The following is a 23994-nucleotide window of genomic DNA, read 5'->3' as shown; positions in this document are numbered from 1 at the left end:
GACGTCATGTATATACACTTGCCTGCCTCGGTAGGAGAAGTCAGTGCGCATGCGCGACCGCTCGTGACCAGTCGCGCGACTCCGTTCTCGGTCGGCCGTTTCGCTCGCTTTCGCGCTGCGACTCACGCTGTGTTCGGTCTGTCGCTCTTCTTCTCTTCCTCAGTTTTTCCGTAGTCTCTTATTCGTACGGTTGTTTGTTTCTCCATTCGTTCGTTCGTTCGTTCGTTCGTTCATTCGTTCGTTACATATACCTTTTACCATAGTCTCGACGACTGTTATTTCTATGCTTCAAATTTCTCTCCCTCATTCCTTTTACCTCTCCCTCTTGTCCGCTTGTTATTACCGTTAGTCCAAATGAAGCATCTCCTTTTTTATTTTCTTTCCTCGCACGAACGAACGGGGACGAGTCAAACGCACAGGTGTTTATATCAATCTCTTGGCTGACAAGTCTCTACGGAATAAAAACGTATTATCATCTTATACGAAGAGCCATTTACGAAACACAACGAACATCATAACCATCTTACAACATTCGAAAATAAATCTCGTTTATATAAAATCGTGACGCGTACATCTTTCTTCTACAATTGGAATATATCTCGGAAATATATATTCTCTACCATTCACTTCATCCCTGGCTTACATCTTCTGAATCATCATTATCTTCGTCATTATTTCAAGGTGAGTCGACTCGCGTAACGTCTTTTGGCGAAAAAACCTGTTTCTTTTTTTTTCAAGGAATTCTCCAAATCATCGGCCTTGACCTTCTTACCTTTCAATGTTTCTCTCTCTCTCTCTCTTTCTCTCTCTCTTTCTTTTTCTCTCTTTCTGTTTGTATAATCGCGATGCACCGAAGAAAATAATTTCGGTATATTACTATACAACTGTAATGTGATACGTATACTGAAAACTTTCAATATTTTTTATTCCCGTATATATTCGAATCATTTCTTCTCTAAACGCCGTAATTTCAAAGGTATATATGATGTGTGTATATATATATGTGTCCTCTTTTGTGCTGCGTCTTTTGTTTCCGCCCGTTGTGTCGTCGCGTTTCATTGGATCTTACTGGAAAAGAAGCCGTAAGAATGTCGGGATCAAGTGAATTTCGGAGAGAAATAATTCCTGACCGTTAATATTTTTTGTAAAACTTCATTTAGTTTCTCTCATAATACTCTCCTCGGAACCCTTTTATATTTTTACCAACTGTCGACATTATTTGAAAAGCTGTTTCACTGTAAAAAAAAAAAAATAATTATGATGATTATTTTATAACTTGTGTTCATTCCGATTAGAGGTGATTGTAAAGAACGATGTAATGTTTGTATTATTCGTATGCAATATTTTAAATGTATGTATGTATTGTATGTATGTGTATATGTATTACGAGCGTGGTACACCAGTGTTTGTTGTCATAATCACAAGTGAGAATATTTTTGCAACGATATATAAACGTCGGGATAACAAGGTAACATTTCGAAAACATTCAAACAGTTTCTCCTTTTCAAACATATTACCTATAGTTTTCTGATTCGTCGTAAGGTATACAAAAGGTAGATGCAATCTTTCACGATTGTATGTAAATAAAGTTGAAAGAACAAGTTTGATCATTCATGAAGATCTTCCTCTTGATATAAAAGAAAGAAAAAAAAAAAAAAAAGAAGAAAAGTAAAAGTTACTTTGATCGTACAATAGACTGGAGACATTACACATCACGACGCTTAATATTTCTTTCAAGTTTCTCTCTCTCTCTCTTTCTTTCTATGGTAATTATTATTATAAAAATATGTGTTTAAAAGCTAAATAGTATTACGTTCGATTCATTCGTTTTTGTTCTCCAATCATAATGGCTGCTACCGCTTAACTGCCGTTCTGCTTTCTCTATGATATATTCAACGTTTCGTCGATAACGCGGAATCTTTTTTTAGTTGATCACTATTAACGAACGTACGGCACGTACGTTTCACATGTAACTTCAATTATATCACATTGTCTCTTGTGGGATTCTTCTTTGTTTTTTTTTTCTTTTTTTTTTTCTTTATGAATCATGAAAGATTAAAACTAATTGAGTTTGTTTGATCTTTTTTAACATGAATCAGTACTTGTGAATAATCGATATGCGAGTTAATAATGAGATATGTAAGTATTTACTTTGAAAATAATTGTTGTCGTTCAAATTTTTTCCTTCTTCTTTTCCTTTGCTTTTCTTTTGTTTCTTTGCTTTTCTTATGTTTTTCTTTCGCTTTTATTCCTCCTACATTTTTATTTATTTTATTTCTATTTAATTTATTTCACCTTCATATATATTCATGTATATATATGTATATATAAAATTTGTCATCTCACGATAATCAGATACGTAGTATATACACCTATCTCTTACGATCGTAACTACATAACTCGGATATCAAAATGATGTTATAATTAAACGAACCGAGAAGCGTCAAACGTATTTCCTTCCTGTGGCCGCGCTTTCGAGCTCGCTCTAAATAACGTTACACTCCTGGAATTCAGCGATTCGAAACGCATTTATGCGTGTAACTTACATACACGAATAAGCCTGAAAGTTAGTTGAATTTCATCGAACAAAAAAAAAAAAGAGATAGATCACAACCGGTATTTTATTTTATAATTACATACATATTAGATACGAATAATAATTAAACAGAGAGATAATTCGAAATGATGTTTTTCCTTTATCAAATTAGATCTAAAATGTGTAATTTTATCATCAAACGCGTTTTGAATTCCAAACGATATATCGACTTTACAAATCGAAAGAGCGATGTTCTCTACGTAAGTAAGAAAAAAAAAAAAAAAGAAGAAGAAGAGATAATGACTCGTCAAGTAATGCAATTTTAATGCAACTCACGTATATTCTTTCTTACCTTTTTATTCTCCTTCGACGTCACGCGTATCTATTTTCGAATTATTCCACGATAATATATACCGGTTCATCGTAACCAACTACATACTACTACGATGAATAAATGATTCAATTCGTGCTTATGTACGCTCAATGATCAAACGTCAAGAGCACCATACGGTGATTTTTTAATTAAAAAATTCTCGATGCATTCATTATTATCGGTGATCTATTTTTTTTTGAAATATTTTAAAAGTACTTTAATGGAAAATTTTAATTGCATCTAACTATTAGTGACTAAAGAGAGAGAGAGAGAGATAGATAGATAGATAGATAGAGAGAGAGAGAGAGAGAGAGAGAGAGAGAGAGAGAGAGAGAGAGAGAGAGAGAGATAATATTCATAATTCAAAAAAAAAAAAGAATAGGCCGCGCTAATTTCTAGAACGTTTGGAAAATATTTTGGTGGGTAATTTGAATCGTACGTGCCCTTTAATATTCAAAAATAAAGAGATAATGTAATCAAAAAAAAAAATATGAATGATAAGTTCTGGATTTTTCGGAAATATATTTTAGCGGGAGATTTGAATTGCACGTGACTCGAGTGATCAGACAGATATATAATATAAAAAAAAAAAAAAATGAGAAAAAGAGGACATTGAAGGACATCATTCTTGTATATACCGTGACGTCACGCTTCGATCAACGACGAATCCTTGATCCGATTTCACATGATGCTTTCCAATGGTGCATTGAGTTAAGAAGGGGAGAGCATGTTGATCCGGAATAACGAGGAAAGGATCTCTGGCACGCGTTGCTCTTCTTTTCTTAATCTCTCTCTCTCTCTCTCTCTCTCTCCCTCCCCCCTCTCTTTCCTTCTTACACACACACACACACACACACACACACACATACATATACACATATACACGCACGCGCTCCTTTCTTCCTTCTCTATAAAAAAGGAAACAAGACCGCATGGACAACTACTTCGACGTTCGTACTATTTAAAGAGGAAAGCTTCTGGCGAGTTTCCAGGAGTGTTCCTCTTGATCTAAGAGTTTCTGAAGTAAGTTCAAGGGATGTATTACTGAAAAAGGATCTACATACAACTCTTTTTCTAGTCAATAGATAACGGATATCGATGAAAACACATCATCGTGTAACGCCCCTTCTCGAACTGATCGGACACTCCCTTTTATGATTATCTCATCGAACGGTTCCGACTGGTACGGCTTCGTCCCGTTGCTCGGTTTAACTTCATTTGAAATCATGAGAATCTTGATATAATCCAATCATAGTTTCAATAGATATTACGTAGTTTAATTAGATATCAATAGATTTAATATCATTTCTCTTTTTCTTTTTTTTCTTTTTCTTCTATTCTTTTTTTGTCTTTTTTCATATTTATTTATACACTTTTAATCTTAATCAAGTATCAAAATAACAGTTAATTATTAGATTTTCTATTCCGTTCTCCGGTCCATGTACTTTCAGCGACACGAGCGCTATCTATCGAAAGTTCGCGACAAAATTGCGAGTTCGACGAACTATCGAACACTACTTTTGTTTTTTTCTTTTCTCTCTCTCTCTCTCTCTCTCTCTTTCTTTCTGTTTCTCTCTTTCTTTCTTTCTTTTTCTCTTTCTCTCTTTCTTTCTCGGTAGAAATTTTTCCAGTAAGCTTTAAGCACGTGGGAAGTGTTTATGATATAAATGTTACACAAACACATCACATACGCACACTCGTGTCGATGTAAATACGATCCCATCGTATATAAGGTACAAACGAAGGAGACTTCCTTCTTACTGCGTGAAATAGAAAGTGGGATCGCTTCGTGAGACTTATGTTTATATATAAATATATGTATGCATATATGTATATATGTATGTATGTATATATTTATAGGAAACATACATAACCATGCATATTGAAGAATCGTATATAAGAAGGGAAAAAAATAATAATTTCAAATTGATCGAACAATGCAGAATTTTATTAATAAATATCATTAAAATCAAGTAACATTTCTCGACAAGTTTGTAGATCTAATCTAAAGTATAATTTTATATTTATCATTTTGAAAAAAAAAGAGAAGCGAAAACAAAAAATACAGAACAAGTTTACTTCCCGACTAATTAGGGTTAACACAGTTAGATTTAACATAGTTAGGTATACATGGATGATGTTTCGCAAGTAGGGAAATAAATGCGGAGGTGGACATGGTGGAAGTGGAGATGGATGTGGATGTGGTATATTCAGCCCTTTATTCACCGAACAAGTTTTCGTCGTCGTCGTCGTCATCGCCGTCGCCGTTGTCGTTGTCGTCGTCGTTGTCATCTTTTTCCCTCCTGTTTCTCAGCATTTCTCAGGCTTGACTCACTGTAGCATGACTTCGGTGCGCAGTTCTCACGCTTTTCTCTGACTTACTCGTTCAAATTTTCTCACAAACTCGCTCACAAGATATATATATATATATATATACATACATACATATGTACATACCTATATTTGCATCCCTCGACGAACGTAAGTGTGTAAGGAAGAATAAAAAAAGAAAAAGGGGAGAAAGAGAGAGAGAGAGAGAGAGAGAGAGAGAGAGAGAGAGAGAAAGAGAGAGAGAGAGAGAGAGAGAGAGAGAGAGAGAAAGGAGAGATATAGGGATAGAAAGGGATGTAGGGACGTTATGGTTGAACATGCAACTCTTTGCTTACAAACGGTTGGGCACTCATCTCAGTGGAACGCGGCTCCGCCTCTTGCTACAGTCAGAAGTTAATTTTACCTGCGTGATTTTATTCGTGAACTTGACAGGCCAGTTGGATCTGAAAAAGCACGAGTTAACGACACTGGTTTTGAGAGAAGGAGAAAGGGAGATCAGTCTCTCTCTTGACTCTTGCTCTCTCTCTTTCTCTCTCTCTCTCTCTCTTTCTCTCTCTTTCTCTCTATCTCTATCTCTAGAATGTCTTCGGTCTGACTCATGCCTTTCTTCCATCGCTGGAGAACTCCTACTATATCTTTTGTCCCTCTTTCTCTCTCTCTCTCTCTCTCTCTCTCTCTCTCTCTCTCTCTCTCTCTCTCTCTCTCTATTTCTGTCTCTCTCTGTTTCACCTTTCGTCCTTTAACAACTCTATTCTCTCGAATAGTTATTTAGTTACATGGATAAAGTTGTAGAAGCAAGTCGTCGTCGTATACCATGATGTGTCCTGTCTCTTCCTAAAAAGGTGGAGAATATCGTGATCGGATAAACGAAGGATGGTAAGCTCCCGTTCTTCGTCAACGGCTATTGACGATAAGAACGAAGAGAACGAGGAAAAGAAAAGGAGAGAAAAAGAAGAGGAAGAAGAAGAAGAAGAGGAGGAAGGTGTAAACGGTGGTAACAACAGAGATCATCCGTCGTTGCTGTCTACCGTAGAGGTATTAGATATTGTTGGCGAAGCAACAGGCAGCGCCATCTCGCCGAGAGAGAAACGAAACGTTAAGAGCGTGGACAAGGACGAGGGGAAGGGGAAGGGGGGAAGGAGGACGAACGCTGCCATCGCCGACGACGACGACGACGACGACGACGACGACGACCACGACGCCGCCGCCACCGCCGCCGCCGCCGAATGGGGCCGACGGAGCAACGGCGGGCCACCTCCCTCGCTCTCAATGTCGTTAGACCTGCAGAATCATCCGATCGGTAGCGCAAGTCCGCAAAACGACTCTGGAGATTATTCGAATATCGGTAGCGGCGGCGTCGGCGGTGGTGATGGTGATGGTGGTGCCGGTAATGGTCCAGGTCCAGGTTCAGATCCAGATCCACTTATTATAACCGAAACTAACAACAACAATAACAACAACAACAACAACAACGCTCTTTCCTCTTGCAATATAAAACTTATTGGTAATAATCGAGAAGAAGAGGAGAGTTACGAGGGCTTTGGCTTTGGTTCCGACTTCGGTTCCAGTTCTGGTTTTGGTTCCGTCGAAGTTGACGCCGACGTTGAACCCGAAGACGGCCGAGACGACGCCGATTCACCTGGTGGCAGTAGTTCGGCACCCTCTCCTACCGGTAGCAATCCTTTCGGCAGGTAAATTGATCTTATATTTTTTCTTTCTTATTAAAAAAATCTTTTAGGATTTCTCTTTCTCTCTCTCCCTCTCTAATATTCTTTCTATCTCTTTCTTTTTCTCTTTTTCTTTCTTTTTATCTATTCATCCATCTTGCGATCGTTTTAAATTCTCGCGCCTTGGGTCACGCGGTACCGCATCGTGGCCATTTCAGAGCCAATCAAAAAACACCGTTCGCCAGGACGACGGACGTCATCGTCGTCGTCGTCGTCGTGTCGTTGTCGTTGCCGTTGTCGTCGTCGTCATATCGCTCGAGTGCAACGTGCTGTTCGTACTGGAGAACTTATCGATTCGTCCGAAAGGTGAAATTCATCGTTCGAACATTGCCGCAGTGTGGTAAAACGGAAACCGCGATTTCTACCTCCCCTCCCTCTCCCTACTCCTTTAATCGGTGCCCCCTTTTCTTATCCTTTCTCATTTATTCCTTGTTCTTCGTTTTTTTTTCTTTCTTCTTTTTTCTTTTTCCTTTTTTCTTCTCTATTTTCCCGCAACTTCTTTTTGTATCCTTTCCATTGGAATTTATTCTTTCTTATTTCCCGTTACGCTGTTTCGGTTCGGTTCTCCATAGTTGGTTAAAAGGAACGTGCATAAATATGTCCGTATTGACGATAAAAGTATACGATTAATTTTCTGACTGACAAAGGTCGTGTCAGAACTATTGTTTACGTTACACTCGTGCACGCTTGGAACGTTGTTAATTACCTTCATGCTACGGTGAATCCTAAAGAAGCTTTCCTTCAGATAATGATAATAATAGTACTTTCTTTGTACAATTCTTTTCTTTCTTTTTTTTTTTACACTCACCAAGGGATTGTTTCCCGATGATTATTAAGATTTCGGTTGTATTCAGTAAAAAAAAAAAATTGATCTTCGTTCTCACGATCGTGTGTGTGTGAGCATATATACACACACACATTCCTACATATATATATTCAAATATATATATATATGTATATATATATATATATATATACACATACGTAACTATCATTTCTAACGTTTCAAACTGTATCGAAAGTTTCGCACGAGAAGAGAAAACAAAGTTAATGCCATTATTATTCCGACTACTTCCTCGAGTTATTAATCTAATTTATCGTATTCTACGGGAAGCTTAATAACATTCAATCCCCTTATCCCCACTTTCCTTCCCCATTTACTTTAGAGAAAGAAATAGAGATTATCACAGTAATATAAGTTAAATGCATTTCCGTCGAAGATGATTATGTTCTTTTTATTTCTCTTTTGTTTTTCATTTACATCACGTTCGGATAAATTGTTTTTTTTCTTTTGCTACGTTATTTTTAAAAAAAGAAAAAAAAGAAAACTTTTCTTTCATACACACAAACACATACACGCGCGTTTTTTTTTCTTTCTTTTTCTTTTCTTTTTTTTTTTTTTTTTAATAGAGGTATAAATTTTAGGATAAACGGTATTATCTTTCTCTTTTTTCTTTTTTCGTAACTTCTCATTCGACAAAATTGAATCATTAAGCAGGTATGATCATTCGAGCATGAAATTACTTTGAGGTTAAGCGTGACTACTGATAATTAATATTATGATTACACAGATGTTTAGAAGAGAAGATAATTTAATGATCTCGTTAGGTTTAATAGAATCAATTTTGGTTGATATGTAGTGATCGTAGGAATAATAATAGAAATGTATGTTGTTAATTAATTTAAATTATACGCATCGGTAGAGAGGAATTTATAGAAATTATTTGTATGGTTTATAAATTTTACTTGGAAATTTTTTTATTATAATAATTATTTAATCCGATCGAACTCTACGAAATTTTCACTTTCTCCCAATATCATATATTAGATTGAGATTTAAAATAATTTATTCCTTTATTCATATATTTTATCGAACGTTCATTTTATGCTTATAGTAACTTTCGATTTATTTATTTCACGTAGAAAGTAATCTTTTGCTCTGTATTTATAATAAGAATATTGAATATAACTGATCGTACTTAATAAATTTATATATAATTCATGTAAATATAATTATTATATAAACGATTTATTGAAAAATAAATTTACAAATATAAACTTAAATAAACGAAATTATATATATATATATATATATATATATATATATATATACTTATATACAATATATATATATATATATATTGTATATAAATTTATATATAATATACATAATAGTACATAATAATATATTTATAGACAGATAGTATAATAGTAGTATACTATTTATGTAGTAGTATATAAATATGTAAATATAGTATTTCTTTTTTATATAAATTTACATTATCAATATTATAAATTTATTATGTATGAAATCAATTAATTATTATTTACTTATAATAACTTTATATAATCAATTATATTGAATCTCAAATAAGTTTTGATCTTTTTTACAGAAATCCGAGAAGTCCGAATTCGACCATAGGAAGGCATTCCTGGCTTCGAACGTCCCTCAGACGAACACCCCCATGGTAATATATACATATATATGCATATACGTACATAAATATATATATATAAATAGATATATTAAAAGAAAAATAAATCGAGAAAGAAAAAGAAAAATATTATCTTGCATATCATAAACGAGTATTTGCAATTTTGCTGCGGGAACTTCCGTCGATATAACGATGGCGAAACAAAGACGTGTGAAAAGATGGCGTGCGAAAGAGATCGTATGTGTAAATATGTCTTTCTCTCTCTCCCTCTTCTCTCTTTTTTTTTCTCTCTCTCTCTCTCTGTACATTATCGGCACAACGAAAGATAAGAAACTGAATTTCAAATTTTTCCAAGCCACAATGACCTTTGTTTATCCTTTTTTATATGTAACTATAAGAAACGCTTTTCAATGGTAATATTTAATTTCGAATATTTAATTCGTTGCAATTTAATTGTATTCTCTTGCATACCATTCATACACGTATACGATCCATGCACTTGAACCGTGACAGAGAAAGAAAGAGAGGGAGAGGGACAGAAAGAGAGAAAGAGAAAGATGAGAGATGAGAACTTGGCTCATAGTCAACATCCGATAAATCGGTAGATAGTCGACCTCGGTAAAAATATTCTTAGCTATTAGCAGCTCGATTACGATGGCACGCTATAATGGTCAATAAGAATCAATTGGTTGCTTTTAAACGTTGATAAAAGATTTTTCTTTCTTTTCCAGTTCCGGGAGAAAACGGATCAGTTCAAATGCATTAGCGAGGTAAGAATTATATATTCTCTAAATGATAACTAATATAATATATACAAAATAAATTAATCGAAGTAGGTACCTTACATTTTACATAATGAACAATATCTAAATGTGATAGAAAAAAAGTCGAAAGAAGAAAGTATAATAGTAATAAGTATTACATATATATACAATTATATATATATATATATATATATATATATATATATATATATATATATATATATAAAAGAAAAGAAATGAAAAAAGAAAAAAAATATATAAAAACACATTCTAAATAATTTTTCATTATTAATCATCATTAATCAATTACATTGTTATAATAATGATCATTAATAATTTTCGTATATAAAAGAACAAAATATGTTTATATAAAAAAAAAAGATATGCTCTTGTATACGGACGATTTTAAACAAACTGACGTCATGATATGATAATAGATGATGGCGTCATTCGGAGATGAAAAAAAAGAAATCGGTAACAGGGATCTTTTCTCAAAGATCTTCAACGCCAACTCCATTTCGTGACGCTTCGAGAAATTTGATCCTTTCACAGAATTCTAAATTGAAAGAGAACTTTCTACTATATAGACGTTTTATATATTTCAATTGTACGTATATATAATGAATGTATATATCTGAATAGTGAAAAGATTTTATTTCGATATTGCTTAACTCGTACATTTTAACAATAAGATATATATAAAATAATTAAATAATATAAGCTCAATAAAAAAATAAAAATGAGAGAAAATAAAGTAACGTTAACAAATTTAATTAAAATTTTCTGTACTTTTACTTCTAAATATTTACCATATTTAATTTTCTATTTATAAGTATTCACTATAATTAATTTTCTATTTATAAGAATTCATTTTTAATTTATCTGCTATACCTACTTATATTTCAATTATGACCAAATTTGAGTTGAGACCGGGCGAAAAACCATAGCAGTATTTATGCCATTTGATATTTAAAAAAGAACGAAAGAAAGAACAAAAAAATAATATTTATAATTTTTCTAGGATTAAACACAAAAAATTAGAAATCGATCAATTTTATAAATCTAGTATTAAAACGACGATGTATGATATATAAAAAAATATTTGCTAAAATATCTGTGTACTTCAATTTTTCTTATTTATTTTTTTTTTTTATTTTTTATTTTTATTATAGTCAACTCTATCGCAGCGGTAGCTTCAATAGTTCGGGAAGAGGCTCGAACTGCGACAATACGGACGATATGTACAGCGATGTGTCTCTTGAGGAAGACTTTATCGATCTCAATCATAGGGTAAGTGTTTCAATTCGCATGTTATTATATTCGCGTACATACATTTATATGGTGTGTTAAAAAAGATTTACCAAAATTCTACGTAATGGTAATCGAAGATTAATTTTATATTGAACATGAAATACAATTCTGCAACGTAAGTATAAAAAATAATAGCTTGCCGTATATAACTACATATAACATAATTCATTATATAAGTATACGTGTTCAAAACAGTGTACTCAGAGAAATACAATGTCGAGTGTAGATGTATTATCAAAAGCAATTCGTCGTCGTTGTCATTTCTTTTGAATATTATCCATCTACTTCGAACGTCTTCCAATAGAATGACGGGTCTCATTATTGAATATTACATTGAACCAATCAATAATTTGATATATGGACTCTGAATTAGATTCGAACGGGACGGTTTAGAGAAAGATTGTATTGGATTGATCAATAAGTAATGCGTTGGAATTTTCAATAATTTAATTAATTTTCAATAAATAACATACTGTAATATTTTATATTAACAATGGACAATATTTTATATCTGAATAAATAATAATAGTATTTTTTTATATAAAGATCAAATAAATGCTATAATATGTCTCCATTAAAAATTTTTAGTATTTTGTATCTGAATAAAGAAAGCATATCTAAATAAAAATAAATTTTGTATCCAGTATCTTTTTTACTAAAAATTCTGACATTACTTGTAGTATCAATATTTGAACATCAGAATGTAATCAAATGAAACTTCAAAGATCTCAGTTAACCTTCTAAATTTAGGTGTTTTTTTTTTTTGACATTTGATTTAATAATATTAATAACAACAATAATAATGTTTTCGTTTTAATCAATAATTTGATATATACTGATTAGAAAAAAAGAAGGAAGAGTAAGGATAATTTTTTATTTTTATTATATACATAATATAAAATGTGCGAATAAAAAAATGATATATACCGATTAGAAAGAAAAAAAGAAGAATAGTAAGAAGATTTTTTATTCTTTATACATAATACACAATGTGTGAATAATAATGATATATACTGATTAGAAAGAAAGAGACGAAAAAAAAAAGAAAAATTATTTATTTATTATACACATTATACAATGAAAACGTTATATATTACTGATTAGAAAGTAAGTCCGGGAGAGGAAAAGAACTTTATACGCATTATACTGTGTATATGCATGTGCGAATAAAATCGGTATACATACAGTGATTAGAAAAAAAGAAAAGAAAAGAGAAAAGAAAAATTTGAAATCATTCATCTATCCGATGTGTCCCACAAAACAATCTTGTGACTCCCCGTCTTGTCCATCTCACTCTACTCGTCAATCCGATCGGATTAAATTACCATCATCGCACCATTCTGGTCCTTCTTATGGTTATTATCCACAACCTTATCCTCGTTATATTCAATACGAACCATACGGAATTCATCGTCATCCGATCCCAAGTTATCCATCTTCCTGCTATACTGGCCATGAAAATCTCGATGAAGTATATTCTGAAAGCAAAGGCAAACTATCAGGAAAATCTTGGTACTTAATCATTATCCTTATAGTGATTATCCTTGTACTCGGATTTGCTCTTTATCGTACACTTTCGAGAACAAATCAAAGATTTCGAAACATTAGACAGACTAATCTTATACCTCCGATACAGGTAAAATCGTTAGTTTAATATGTGTTAAACCTTTGCACTATACTTATTTATGTCTTGTTTGGTATTTGTTAAATTTGATATAGTGAATAGATTTTAAATTATCTAAAAATATAACGAGCAAATATAATGAGATATCGAAAATATTAATATCTTTTTAGTTATATTCTGATTTGATGTTTTTTGATATCTCATTATATAGAAAAAAAATATTTCTTTTTTTGTAATATTCTAATTTGATATTTTTTGATCTCGCTATACATAACAAAAAAAATATATATAATATATTTTTTTAATAATATTCTGACTTAATATCTCTACAATATATATATAATCGTGTACTTTCTAAACGAATTTTCAACGAAATTAATTTCTTCTAATTTATTTTACGAATTAAATACGATTAAATAAATTTATTAATTTCATATAGACAGTGAGGAAAAAGAAAGACTCTATACAAAATTGTCCAACCGAATTTGTCCGGTGTGCTGGCATGATATCAGAACTTAGGAAAGAATGTAGTATGCCGTGTAAACAATGTAGAAAATTCCCTATAAAAATATCCTCTCCAAAAATCTTCAAACCGATCGATATTACGTCAAACGAGATCGACGAGGATGAGGAAACTTTAAATATAGGAATGATCGATATTCCCCGTTCAAAAATTAACATAGCTACTGATACACCGAGTCTCAATGCAACCAATACCGAATGATCATAAAAGAATCAACGATAAAATAAATATATTTTGCGATAAAACATAAAAAAGCAAATGCCGTAAATGAAAGTAAGAAATTATGACACGTCATTTAACAGCATTGATCATTTATTTCAAATAAATCAAACGTATTTATGATTGGTTTGTATGAAAAGTGAAAGTACGTATAGTATATGCATATGTATGTTGTCTAGATAATTCGTATTTCGATTGTTCAATAAATTTAATTTCTCATTTGTTTATTGAATAAATATCATTAAAAAATTTTCGCAAGATATCTTCGATAAGTTCGGTTTAGAAATTCGTCAAAATTAATTCGTAAAAATGTGTTACCAATAATAAAAAAAATTTCAAAATTAAACTTCTTCGATCCGTTGATAAATCTGATAAGCGGCTTTGCGACAAGCGAAACTAGAGCGAGGAATGGCCTGTGTTAAAACGTCATGCAATGGTTTCGTTGGTTGGGTTGGATGGTCCTTCCTGAGTTTCGTGTTGGTCGTAGCAGCATTAAGTTATTTGGGATATACAACTTACAAACAGTGGAGTAGTAGACAGGGATAAAGGATTAATCAAGAAACATTATCATTTTTGAATGACTATTATCTACGAAAACAAAAGGTACATTTTGTACATAGTAATAATAATAACAATAATATAATATCAATCAATAGTCCGCATTTAAAGTTATTAAATAAATGAATTAAAAATTTCTAATGATTAATCAAAAAGCATCATCTTTTGAATGACTATTTTAAAAAGGTACACTTTGTACCTGCTATGATAATAATAATAATAATAACAATAATATCGATCGATAGTCCGCATTTAAGGTCGGCAATATGGCGGCCGGAGTTTTATTCCTTGCTTCTTCGTGCTAATATAATCTCTCACGTGCACCATAAGACACGCATAAAATCGACAGGAAATATTGAAGAGGACGTTCTCTCCATTTTCGCATAAGGCAAGTCCGAGTATGTGACCTCGAAACACTTGTGTAGACCCACGTTAACTTCCTAATCCGCCCATCCCTTGTCCCAAGAATTCACCCACGCATAAAAGAGATAGTTATAGTTATATACCATTCATGGAAACATGTATACGAATAGGAAGAACGTTAAAAGAAAAGTAAGAGAAAGAGAATACATTTAAAAAAAGAAACGTAGAAAGAAGAGAATACGAAAGTTGACGTAGAGAGAGAGAAAAAGAGACAGGGGAGGGAGAGAAAGAGAGAGAGATAGAGAGAAAGAGAGAGAGAGAGGACGAAAAAACAAATTTGAAAAGGATAGCACGTAGTACGTTAGATATTCTCCTTCTCTTTATTTTCTTCGAGTAGGATGTATTTACTCGCGCGCATCGAATTTATAAGGGGTGGGCGTTAAACTGTATTCGATGTAACACAATACAATGCAACACATACACAACACGTATATAACTTACACATGCCTCTTACGTGACATATGTACACGTGTTAAACGTAAATACACATGCCACACATACGCAAACATATATTCATTCTCTCGAAGTTATCCGAGAGGTAGTGTGGAAAGCAACAGAGAGCACAAATAGCATCGTTCGCTATCGTTCGGTTACTCCCGGCGAGCGATCGAGAGTTGAGAACGCGCGACACGAGGAAGACGAATGTATTTGAAGTGCGCAGCAAATGAGAACGTAAAGTGTGCGTTAAATTTCCTATCCTTCATTTCGTTTATTGTACCAATTTCTTTTATTATTGTTCCGTCGAATAATCAAAGGATATCAAAGGAAAAGAAGAGTGTGCGCAGCGACATTTGTTGTTGTTGAGGTTATGTTCGTGGTCGCGTGAGTGGGAGCGAGATAGACGATGCTTTATTGTCATCGTCGTTTTATGGCGCGTAATACGCGCCTCGTCTCCGTCGTCGTCGTCGTTGTCGACGTCCAGAAGACGGTGGATGATAGAGCATCGAGAATAAAGATGATGTCGATGACGTGACTCGATTTGAAAGAGAGAGAGAGAAAAAGAGAGAGAGAGAGAGAGAGAGAGAGGATAGAGAAAGAGATAGACAGACAAATTAAAAAATAGAAAGAGAAAAAAGAGAAAGAGATGGAATCGCGACGACCGAACGACGATGACGACGATGATCGAGACGACGATCTAACGTCGGACTCGATCGATCGAGATGATCGAAGTGCTACCACTTCCGGGGAGGGACCACCCTCTGGACCAGGTGCTGGTCTAGAGTACGACCTCTGGGAGGGACAATTTCAGTTTGTCGGCCAGGTACCCCGTGTCGCAAGGACGCCCAGACGACATGTTCCTTCGCTTACAGGACAAGTAAGCTTTATCATACCATCCCTCATGACATTTCTTCTATTATTCTTAATTTTTTCTTTTCTTTGTTTATTTTTACTTTTCCTTTTTATTCTTTTCTTTTTTCTTTTCTTTTTTATTTTTTCTTCAATATTTTCATTATTCTACCAATCGTTTTTCTTCCTATGAGTTTTCCAATACATGCTACTTAGGTATCATGTTCCAACTTTTCTTGGTACGATACGAAATAGAATGATTTTTTGGTATATTGCCAACGTCAGTACAGTTCAAACGAAATATTTACTTGATCGGATTTTTTTTTCTTTTTTTTCTTTTCTTTTGCATTCTTTGGTTTAATCATCTAAAAAAGCCTATACTATACCAGAGAATATTAGTGGTTATGTTCTTTTTTCTATTTTTTTTTTTTTTTTTCTTTTTTTTTCCTATTACATCTCGAAGCTTTCGGTAATAGGATAATTGTGTTAAGTCGGCTTCTATTATCTGTTTTTATTTAAACTACGAGGTTTACTATAGACACATGTTATAGATATCTTTATATATAAAAGGATATGTTATATGTATATACATCATCGACAGAACGATCTATCCACGTGTTGAACGTCTATCTAAATCAAGGTTATAACACATGTCAGAAAGACGTTCTTTGAAATGTTATTCATTCCTATTTTTTTTTTTTTTTTTTTTTTTTTTTTTAATATGGCGCCAAAATTATTTTCTTATTGCGAAGTATTTTTAGAATATACACGTTCGTAGAAACGTGTTGCAAAAATGCCAATTCGTAGGAAATGCGTTTCTAGCTGTTTTAATAGCTATTGATAAGAATAGCAAACGAGAAATCTACGGATGTCCACATTTGATATTCTAACCGCATGAGTCTTACTATCGAGAATGCACAAGTGCAACGCCTTACAGTGGAATGTCTTTTATACGTATTGAATATTTTATTCGAAAGAAAGGATTTCCGTTCTCTTAATTTTTATATAAGAGAAATTATACGAATAAATCATTTTTTGAGATATATGTATGTTTAACATCTAATTTTTATTTATTTATTTATTTATTTTAATAAACATTCTAAAGATGACCTTGTATTATAGGTCCAAATGATTCAAGAGCAAATGCACGCATTGGCCGATACACAATCGGTCGGTGAGGAAAGATACGCTAGAGTTAAACAAGAAAATGCTACTTTACAAGCAAGAATATTGATGTTAGAAGAAGCTGCGAAAGATGCCGAAACTAGAGCTGAAGAACGATTACAGGTACATTCGATATGACCTTTGGTTTGTTTTTTCATTTTTTTCGTTTATTTTATTTTCATAAACACAAAAGGTGTTTATTTTTTAATATATATCTTAGGCAGAACAAAGAAGGCACAGAGAATTGGCCAGTCGTTTGGAAAGAGAAAAACAGTTACAATTAGAAAATTATGCTATTAAATTACAAGCAATTGAATTAGAAAGTTCTAGTTTGAGGGATGAAATAGGAAGATTAAGAGAGCAACTAGAAAGAGTTAAAAATGACAAGGCCTCCCTTGAAATAGAACTCAAAGATTCTCAAAGCGAAGCAAATACTGCCAGAGAAAACGAAAAACAAGCAGTTGCTAGAGCTAATGAAGCTCATCATATGCTTCAAGTGGCGAAGGAGGAATTAATAATTAGAGCTGATAATCAACAGAGACTCGAAGAACTTGAACAACAAGTTATTCATCTTCAAGCACGTAATAAAAGTATGTTTCTTTTTCTAAAATATTATTTTGTATATATTGAGATGTTATATTATATATATAATATATATTATATTAATATATATTATAACAACAATAGGTTTAGAAGAGACACGAGACGAGTTGCAAGCTGCTGCTGCTGTACAAGCAGGTCGAGAACTTTTAATGTTAAATCCTTGTAGTAATGGTACTGAAAAAGGACCTAGTCTAGCAGCCGAGTTATTGGCTGGTATGAATCAAGATCAGGTATGTTTCATTATCTGATTTGTTATCTTCTAAACTATACTATAAATAATGGTTTACAAATTATGTTATTGTAGATGGATGGTCATGCAATTGAAGAATATGAACCACCATATAGTATTTCGGAAGTATGTATAAACAATTTAATTCTTCTATTTCATTATGTATATATATATATCTCCTAAGCAAACTATTATATATTTTAGCTGAAACAGGCTTTGAAAGAACAACAGGAAGTCAATGCGCAATTAAGAGCATATATCGATGGGATTTTATTAAATATTGTTGAAAATTATCCACAACTGCTTGAGGTGAAACAAGCACACTAATTGTGGAACATTTATAAATAATTAGAAAATTTTGAAATGATCTTTGAAAATAGAAGGCATTGTACATTAAATTTCTTTACTGAAATTACTGTTTATACATTTATATAAATTATTCTACTATAGTTGTATACATATATGTACAAGATGACTCAAGTTTTTCAAATGAAAATTTGAGTAACGTATTCTGCGAGTTGTTCACAGAATGTTTTTCTATAATTTGGTCAAGAGAAAAAACATGAAAAACATGTGATATCCTGTACATGTATACACACATAAAAAATAATTCGGGAAAATAGTTTCCGTCCATATAAATTTAAAACTCTGTAATCTCTATGTGATGTGTGAAATTGAAACTTCGGACTGTCATCTTTGTCATTTGTATTATTTATTTTATTATATAATGGCAGGATGAGAGTAAATAGGTTGAAAGTGTGGCATTATTATTGCCAATTGTTTCAAATAATGAATGCGTATATTATATTAAGAAAGTACACAAAAGGCCTTCGTATATATTATTATTATTAATATTATTATTATTATTATCTCAAATTGAAAAGTTTTATGACATCGTAATCGACGAACTATCATCAAAGAAAAGATGTAATTATTCGTTATTGCACCTTTTTTCTTACCATTTTGGAAAGAACAATTATATTTGATAGTCAAGTATTTAATAATAATTCAATATGTGATAATGTATAGATGAATCCGATGTATCGATAATTTACAAAAATATCTTTTCATTTCATAGATTTCATGATGATACGTCGTAATGATAAAATGGTAAAGACCATTTTATCTAGGAGAAAGAAATACTATTTTCGGCTTGTAATTGATTGTGTGAATCGAATTTAATTTTTAAATAAATATCATTCGCGAGTTACCTATATAGACTTGACAAAGAGGTGATGTATGACTGCGTTATGTATCACGGCATCTGTGATACAAGAAATAGTACCTATTAAATTAATATTTAGTATTTTCACCTATAGAGTATTTTAGGTCTTTATACTGAAAGCTATTAAAGTTGCGAATAAATCGTTATATTTTGACGTCTCTAGTTATTGTCATTAACGCCATTTATAACATCATCCTATATGAAGTTAGTTATTTTATATTAATCACAGGCGGCGTGTCCATAGAAATCTTTTTTGAGAGGAATTTTGACACAGAGTTATATATTTTAAATAATTATATTGACTTTTATCGATATTTTAATTTAATAATAAATAATGATTTTATTCAATGTCAAGCTCCTCGTATATATATATGAGTGTGTATGTAAAATTATTATTTATTTTATTTATAAAAATTCAATTTCTCATTGTTGTATTATTTTACTATAAGATTTTTTATTATAATTTTTATTTTAGCAATATATTAATTTACTACATCCTATTTGGGTATACTTGAGGATGAGCTTCTGGTGGTCGAGCTATAAAATATTGGAAAATAATTAAAGTTAATAAAATCAAAACTGAAAGTATAGTATAATATAAACATATAAATATAAGTTTATTAATTATCAATGACTATACGTTTTGATAATCTTACTTGGACAAACACGAGGTTGAAATTTAATGTCATCGATAGCAAAGCCACCGTTACTAGCACTGCCTTTCAAAATAAGACGATACGGTGAACGTCCATCAATTGTTACTTGCGCTGCCATCCATACTGGTCTTGGATTATTAAATCCCTTTGCTGTTAATGACCATAACTATAGAAGAATGATTTCAATGTTAAATTAATATAAATCATATGTGCAAGTGTAAAAATGTTAAAACCAAAGTATTGGAAAAAACAAAACCAGAAATTATAACGAAGTAAAGAAGAAAATATACAATCAATACGTACCAATATTTCATCGTTACCATTTTCATTATTACCATTATTTGCATCTTCAATATCAGACGTTCTAATAATTTGTAACATTGTAGATTCTTCAACACCAAAAGCAGCAAACCAAAATGTGAAACAAGTGGACTCCTCATCAGTTGGTGTATTGATAATTGAAGAACGTAATTGTACCTCGGTGGATTTTTGATCAGCCGTGTATATATCAAAAAATATATAATCGCCTGTTGTCCCAAATGTTTTGTCTAAGAGCTGAGCTGGCCGGTGAGTAAGAAACGCTCGTTGCCAAGTGACACTACGATCATTAGTTGAAAGAGTAATGTTTTCCCATCCACATATTCCTTTCTCGAAACTACAATCCTCACTTCTAACAGAAGCAGCAGGTGGCCTTACTAACACAATTTGTTGCTTCATTATTACATACAAATCTTATATTCGTGATAATTAAATTTATATAATTTTTATTAATGTTTACCTATACAATTTCCAATGTAAAAGGATATATCATCAATCCCAATAATACCATTTGCTCTATTTGGACCCCATATACCTTCAAAATAGATATTGAAATTTTTTTTTTCATTAATATTCGTTTGCGCGTAATTCCAGGTAGGACCTTGATCATTGTATAATTGCCAAATAGGTCTGGGTTCTGCTGACGATTCGTCATTAGGTTGTATGTATATACGAAGAACACCTAAACTTGGTCCAGTAGAATCTATGAAAGACTCGAACATGATATACCAAAATGTAATACACAATGGATTATCAGAACCACTCATTTCACGACTAACGAGTTGAGCAATACCACCACCAAAGGATCCACTACGAGATTTGCCAAGTGTTAAGAAATATTCATTGTGTCTAGTGCCAGTATTTCCATTGCTATATGGTTTTCGTTGATTTCTAGAACTTAATACTTGATTGGAAACTCTTTCCCATTCGACACGATCCGGATCTCTGGTATTGATCCAGTCGCATTCGTCTACTTCAAAAGTACAATCTCTTGATATTGTTGCTGCTACTTGTGGATACACTGTACAAAGTCAATGAAAGGAAAAATTAATTATATTAAGTTTCAGGAACAGAATTAATTTTCATCTGTATTATATCTTACCAGGACAAGCACCATAAGTAAACGTAATGTCATCTATAGCGATATCTCCCATACCGGTATTTCCTACCGATGCTTCAAAAATTAATTGATAGTCATCCAAAGAGCCAATAGTTATTTGTGACATATACCAAGCATTACCAGCGTTCCCACTCAATCCCCAAATTTCTTGTAACACTGCATCGAGATCGCGAAAATGACGTAAGTAAAGTTTTAAATTGCCAATTCCTGTACCGAACATATGAAACCAGAAATGTATACAGATCGGTGCATCTGAATTGGTAGCTGGGAAACTGCTACTGATTAATCTTGCTGTATCACCAGGTCTACGTGGAAATCTAGAATCGATATAAGCGTAACCACCTGCTGTAGTTCGATCACTAGAGCTATCCATAGTTGGACCAGTCGCTGGGTTTCTACTACCTCGACTCTGAAAGGAATACAACGAAATAATTAAATCTTTCGATCTTTCGATAACAACAAATATTTCATTAAAACAAACATACTATGGTCCAATCAAAATCATCTTCGGCATCGTTATTCCAGTCACAAAATCCACCTGCAAAGTTACAAAATCCAACACAGGAAGTTCCAGGTTGAAGATCGATATCATCGATCGCTATATATCCTCGAAAGAGGCGGGATGGATCAGTCGAATCAACGGGCATTGCTTCGATGATTAACTATGAAAAAATAACAACAATAACAATAATAATAATAATAATAATAATAGTAGTAGTAATAATAACAATAATAATAATAATAATAATAATAATAATAATAATAATAATAATAATAATAATAATAATAATAATAATAATAGTCCTAATGATTTGAAGAGTTATGAAGTAATATCTGAACAAGTATTTTTACCGAGTGTACGTCTGGATAAGTGTAAAGTATCTGAGCTTGCTGCCACATCTCAAGGTCATAATAATGAGCATGCCAAATAACACGTTCACTCTCAGTTTTAGCTGATTTACAAAATGGTATGGTAAAATTTTGAAAAGAAATTACATCGTCTGGTTCCTTTTTGATTGAGTATTCATCAAATCCCAAATGCAAGAGTACTCTCAATCCTGCGACACTAAGACCGTCCATAGAGTATTTAAACATAACACAAGTTCCTGAAACACCAGTACTTCCCAATTGAGGACTATGCAATCGAGCTCCAGAATTTTTGCTTGTTACTCCTTTCGATGGTGTTTGTGATGTCTCCACGAAAGCATACCTAAGTGATTATCACATTAATGAAAAATTCAGATAATTATAAGATTTATATTTGAATATGATCTCTTTGATAATTATAGACACAGACCCTCCTTCCATTGTATTGGTTGTAGAATCTGATGATGGCCCACCAAACCAATTAGTTCCTAAGCCAGATCCTGCCATCCAGTCTAATGAATCGCTACCATTTTGCCATTCGCAAAGAGACAATGATGGAAGTGGACCAAAATCACAGAAGACTTCGTCTATCATCGCAATTGAAAGTGGTATGCTAAATCTTGGATATCTGATAATGAAAACTATTTTTTTATTGTTAGTTTTTTAAAAATCCATTCATGCTATTATTGTCATCGTCATCGCCATCATCATCATCATCATCATCATCATCATCATCATCATCATTATTATTATTATTATTATTATTATTATAACATACCTCGTAAAATTTCGTTGCAACGATACACTAACGTTGAGAAATTTATTCGGTACTATAACGTTCGTAGTGGAAGGAATATCATTGCGAGGTAAAAGAACAGTAGATCTTCCTGGCCATTGCTGAAGATCGATACGTTCGACGTCATTCGAAGGATCGATATCACGATAAATGGGATTTAAAAAATGCTGGGCTTCTTTGTTCAAATCCTCAGATTCCAGAGTTTCGTACGTCGATATTTCCGTTGTAATATTTCTCGTATATGAATTAAGTGAAAAACTCATTACCCACGAACATCGACATAAATAATATAAAAGTAACACGGCGAATTGCATGTTGAAAATTTATAAACAAATTTATTTTTTTATAACACAATCGTTCAATAGTTTAATACAAACATTTTGATAGAGGTTTTTTTAATATTCAATAATTAATTGTGTGTTAAAATAAATTTGTTTCTATTTTTATGCCACACAAAATTTGAGTTTTATTTTTTTGCAAAGGTAAGACTAATTCGTGATGAGCACGGTAATTCTAGATGGCAAGGTGTGAACTGAATACCATTGAAAAACTCGCTCCCTGACGCGGACAGGATCAAATGAAATTAACTCTCCACAGTTCCGGCCTTTATTTCCGGTTGTTGTTACTCTTCTCCCTTTAATACTTTGTCCGAACTTAACAGTCATTCGGTGAACAATAAAATGCCTTTCATGTTCTAGCGACATTTCACAATCGTACAAAAATTAACCATCTGTGACCATAACTGTAAAATTCGTTTTTAAAGGCATACATAAATAAATATTAAAGAAAAATACATAACTCTGGTATTGCACAGTTCACTAGGTAAATCAAAAATAAAAAAATAAAAACCTTACAAATTTGTTTGTCAAATAGTAAAAGCTTTTTTTTTTATAGAGAAATCAAAT

General features: G+C 32.4%; 4 protein-coding genes across 9 annotated transcripts; 3 read left to right on the top strand and 1 right to left on the bottom strand.

Annotated features, from left to right (window-relative positions):
- Positions 1-538: 538 nt before the first annotated feature.
- On the top strand, positions 539-19486 carry nuf (rab11 family-interacting protein nuf). Of its 4 annotated transcripts, none has more exons than XM_035865090.2 (10): positions 539-681; positions 6033-6931; positions 9361-9435; positions 10134-10172; positions 11339-11456; positions 17234-17398; positions 17496-17865; positions 17963-18108; positions 18183-18233; positions 18312-19486. In XM_035865090.2, the coding sequence occupies exons 2-10, from the start codon at positions 6114-6116 to the stop codon at positions 18432-18434; spliced, it is 1905 nt and encodes a 634-aa protein (XP_035720983.2). In that variant the 5' UTR covers positions 539-681; positions 6033-6113; the 3' UTR covers positions 18435-19486. The 4 variants fall into 4 exon arrangements, with proteins under 4 accessions (XP_035720983.2, XP_085513926.1, XP_035720982.2 ...); XM_085657800.1 differs by having other exon boundaries at positions 540-681; positions 6005-6931; XM_035865089.2 differs by having other exon boundaries at positions 541-681; positions 6027-6931.
- LOC146872935 (uncharacterized) lies at positions 12611-13825 on the top strand. Its single transcript, XM_085657917.1, has 2 exons — positions 12611-13113; positions 13541-13825. The coding sequence occupies exons 1-2, from the start codon at positions 12724-12726 to the stop codon at positions 13823-13825; spliced, it is 675 nt and encodes a 224-aa protein (XP_085514043.1). The 5' UTR covers positions 12611-12723.
- On the top strand, positions 14833-17153 carry LOC118441108 (uncharacterized). Of its 2 annotated transcripts, none has more exons than XM_035865117.2 (2): positions 14833-16139; positions 16873-17153. In XM_035865117.2, the coding sequence occupies exons 1-2, from the start codon at positions 15909-15911 to the stop codon at positions 16999-17001; spliced, it is 360 nt and encodes a 119-aa protein (XP_035721010.1). In that variant the 5' UTR covers positions 14833-15908; the 3' UTR covers positions 17002-17153. The 2 variants fall into 2 exon arrangements, with proteins under 2 accessions (XP_035721010.1, XP_085513936.1); XM_085657810.1 differs by having other exon boundaries at positions 14851-16139; positions 16934-17153.
- Positions 19487-19728: 242 nt separating the features above from the next.
- Positions 19729-23941, bottom strand: LOC118440926 (MAM and LDL-receptor class A domain-containing protein 1). 2 transcript variants are annotated; one of them, XM_085657797.1, is made up of 9 exons: positions 23072-23936; positions 22724-22921; positions 22279-22636; positions 21912-22088; positions 21409-21835; positions 20767-21327; positions 20292-20683; positions 19989-20154; positions 19729-19869 (listed from the first exon to the last, which is right to left on the bottom strand). In XM_085657797.1, the coding sequence occupies exons 1-9, from the start codon at positions 23401-23403 to the stop codon at positions 19823-19825; spliced, it is 2658 nt and encodes an 885-aa protein (XP_085513923.1). In that variant the 5' UTR covers positions 23404-23936; the 3' UTR covers positions 19729-19822. The 2 variants fall into 2 exon arrangements, with proteins under 2 accessions (XP_085513923.1, XP_085513924.1); XM_085657798.1 differs by lacking the exons at positions 19729-19869; positions 19989-20154 and having other exon boundaries at positions 20537-20679; positions 23072-23941.
- Between the last annotated feature and the right edge of the window lie 53 nt (positions 23942-23994).

The sequence above is a fragment of the Vespa mandarinia genome, chromosome 6, assembly GCF_050613455.1.
Source record: "Vespa mandarinia isolate Hongniang chromosome 6, ASM5061345v1, whole genome shotgun sequence".
In the NCBI taxonomy this organism is placed as follows: Eukaryota; Metazoa; Arthropoda; class Insecta; order Hymenoptera; family Vespidae; genus Vespa; species Vespa mandarinia.
This window is presented reverse-complemented; position numbering and strand designations above follow the sequence as displayed.

Bases quoted from the DNA above. Each gene is read 5' to 3' on its own strand.
- nuf (XM_035865090.2), top strand. From the start codon at position 6,114: ATGGTAAGCTCCCGTTCTTCGTCAACGGCTATTGACGATAAGAACGAA. The intron at 17,399-17,495 runs GTACATTCGATA...TATATATCTTAG, and splicing joins GAGCTGAAGAACGATTACAG to GCAGAACAAAGAAGGCACAG. The intron at 18,234-18,311 runs GTATGTATAAAC...TATATATTTTAG, and splicing joins CACCATATAGTATTTCGGAA to CTGAAACAGGCTTTGAAAGA.
- LOC146872935 (XM_085657917.1), top strand. From the start codon at position 12,724: ATGTGTCCCACAAAACAATCTTGTGACTCCCCGTCTTGTCCATCTCAC. The intron at 13,114-13,540 runs GTAAAATCGTTA...AATTTCATATAG, and splicing joins ATCTTATACCTCCGATACAG to ACAGTGAGGAAAAAGAAAGA.
- LOC118441108 (XM_035865117.2), top strand. From the start codon at position 15,909: ATGGAATCGCGACGACCGAACGACGATGACGACGATGATCGAGACGAC. The intron at 16,140-16,872 runs GTAAGCTTTATC...AAGTATTTTTAG, and splicing joins TTCCTTCGCTTACAGGACAA to AATATACACGTTCGTAGAAA.
- LOC118440926 (XM_085657797.1), bottom strand. From the start codon at position 23,403: ATGCAATTCGCCGTGTTACTTTTATATTATTTATGTCGATGTTCGTGG. The intron at 22,637-22,723 runs GTCTGTGTCTAT...ATAATCACTTAG, and splicing joins ACCAATACAATGGAAGGAGG to GTATGCTTTCGTGGAGACAT. The intron at 21,328-21,408 runs GTAAGATATAAT...GACTTTGTACAG, and splicing joins TACTTATGGTGCTTGTCCTG to TGTATCCACAAGTAGCAGCA.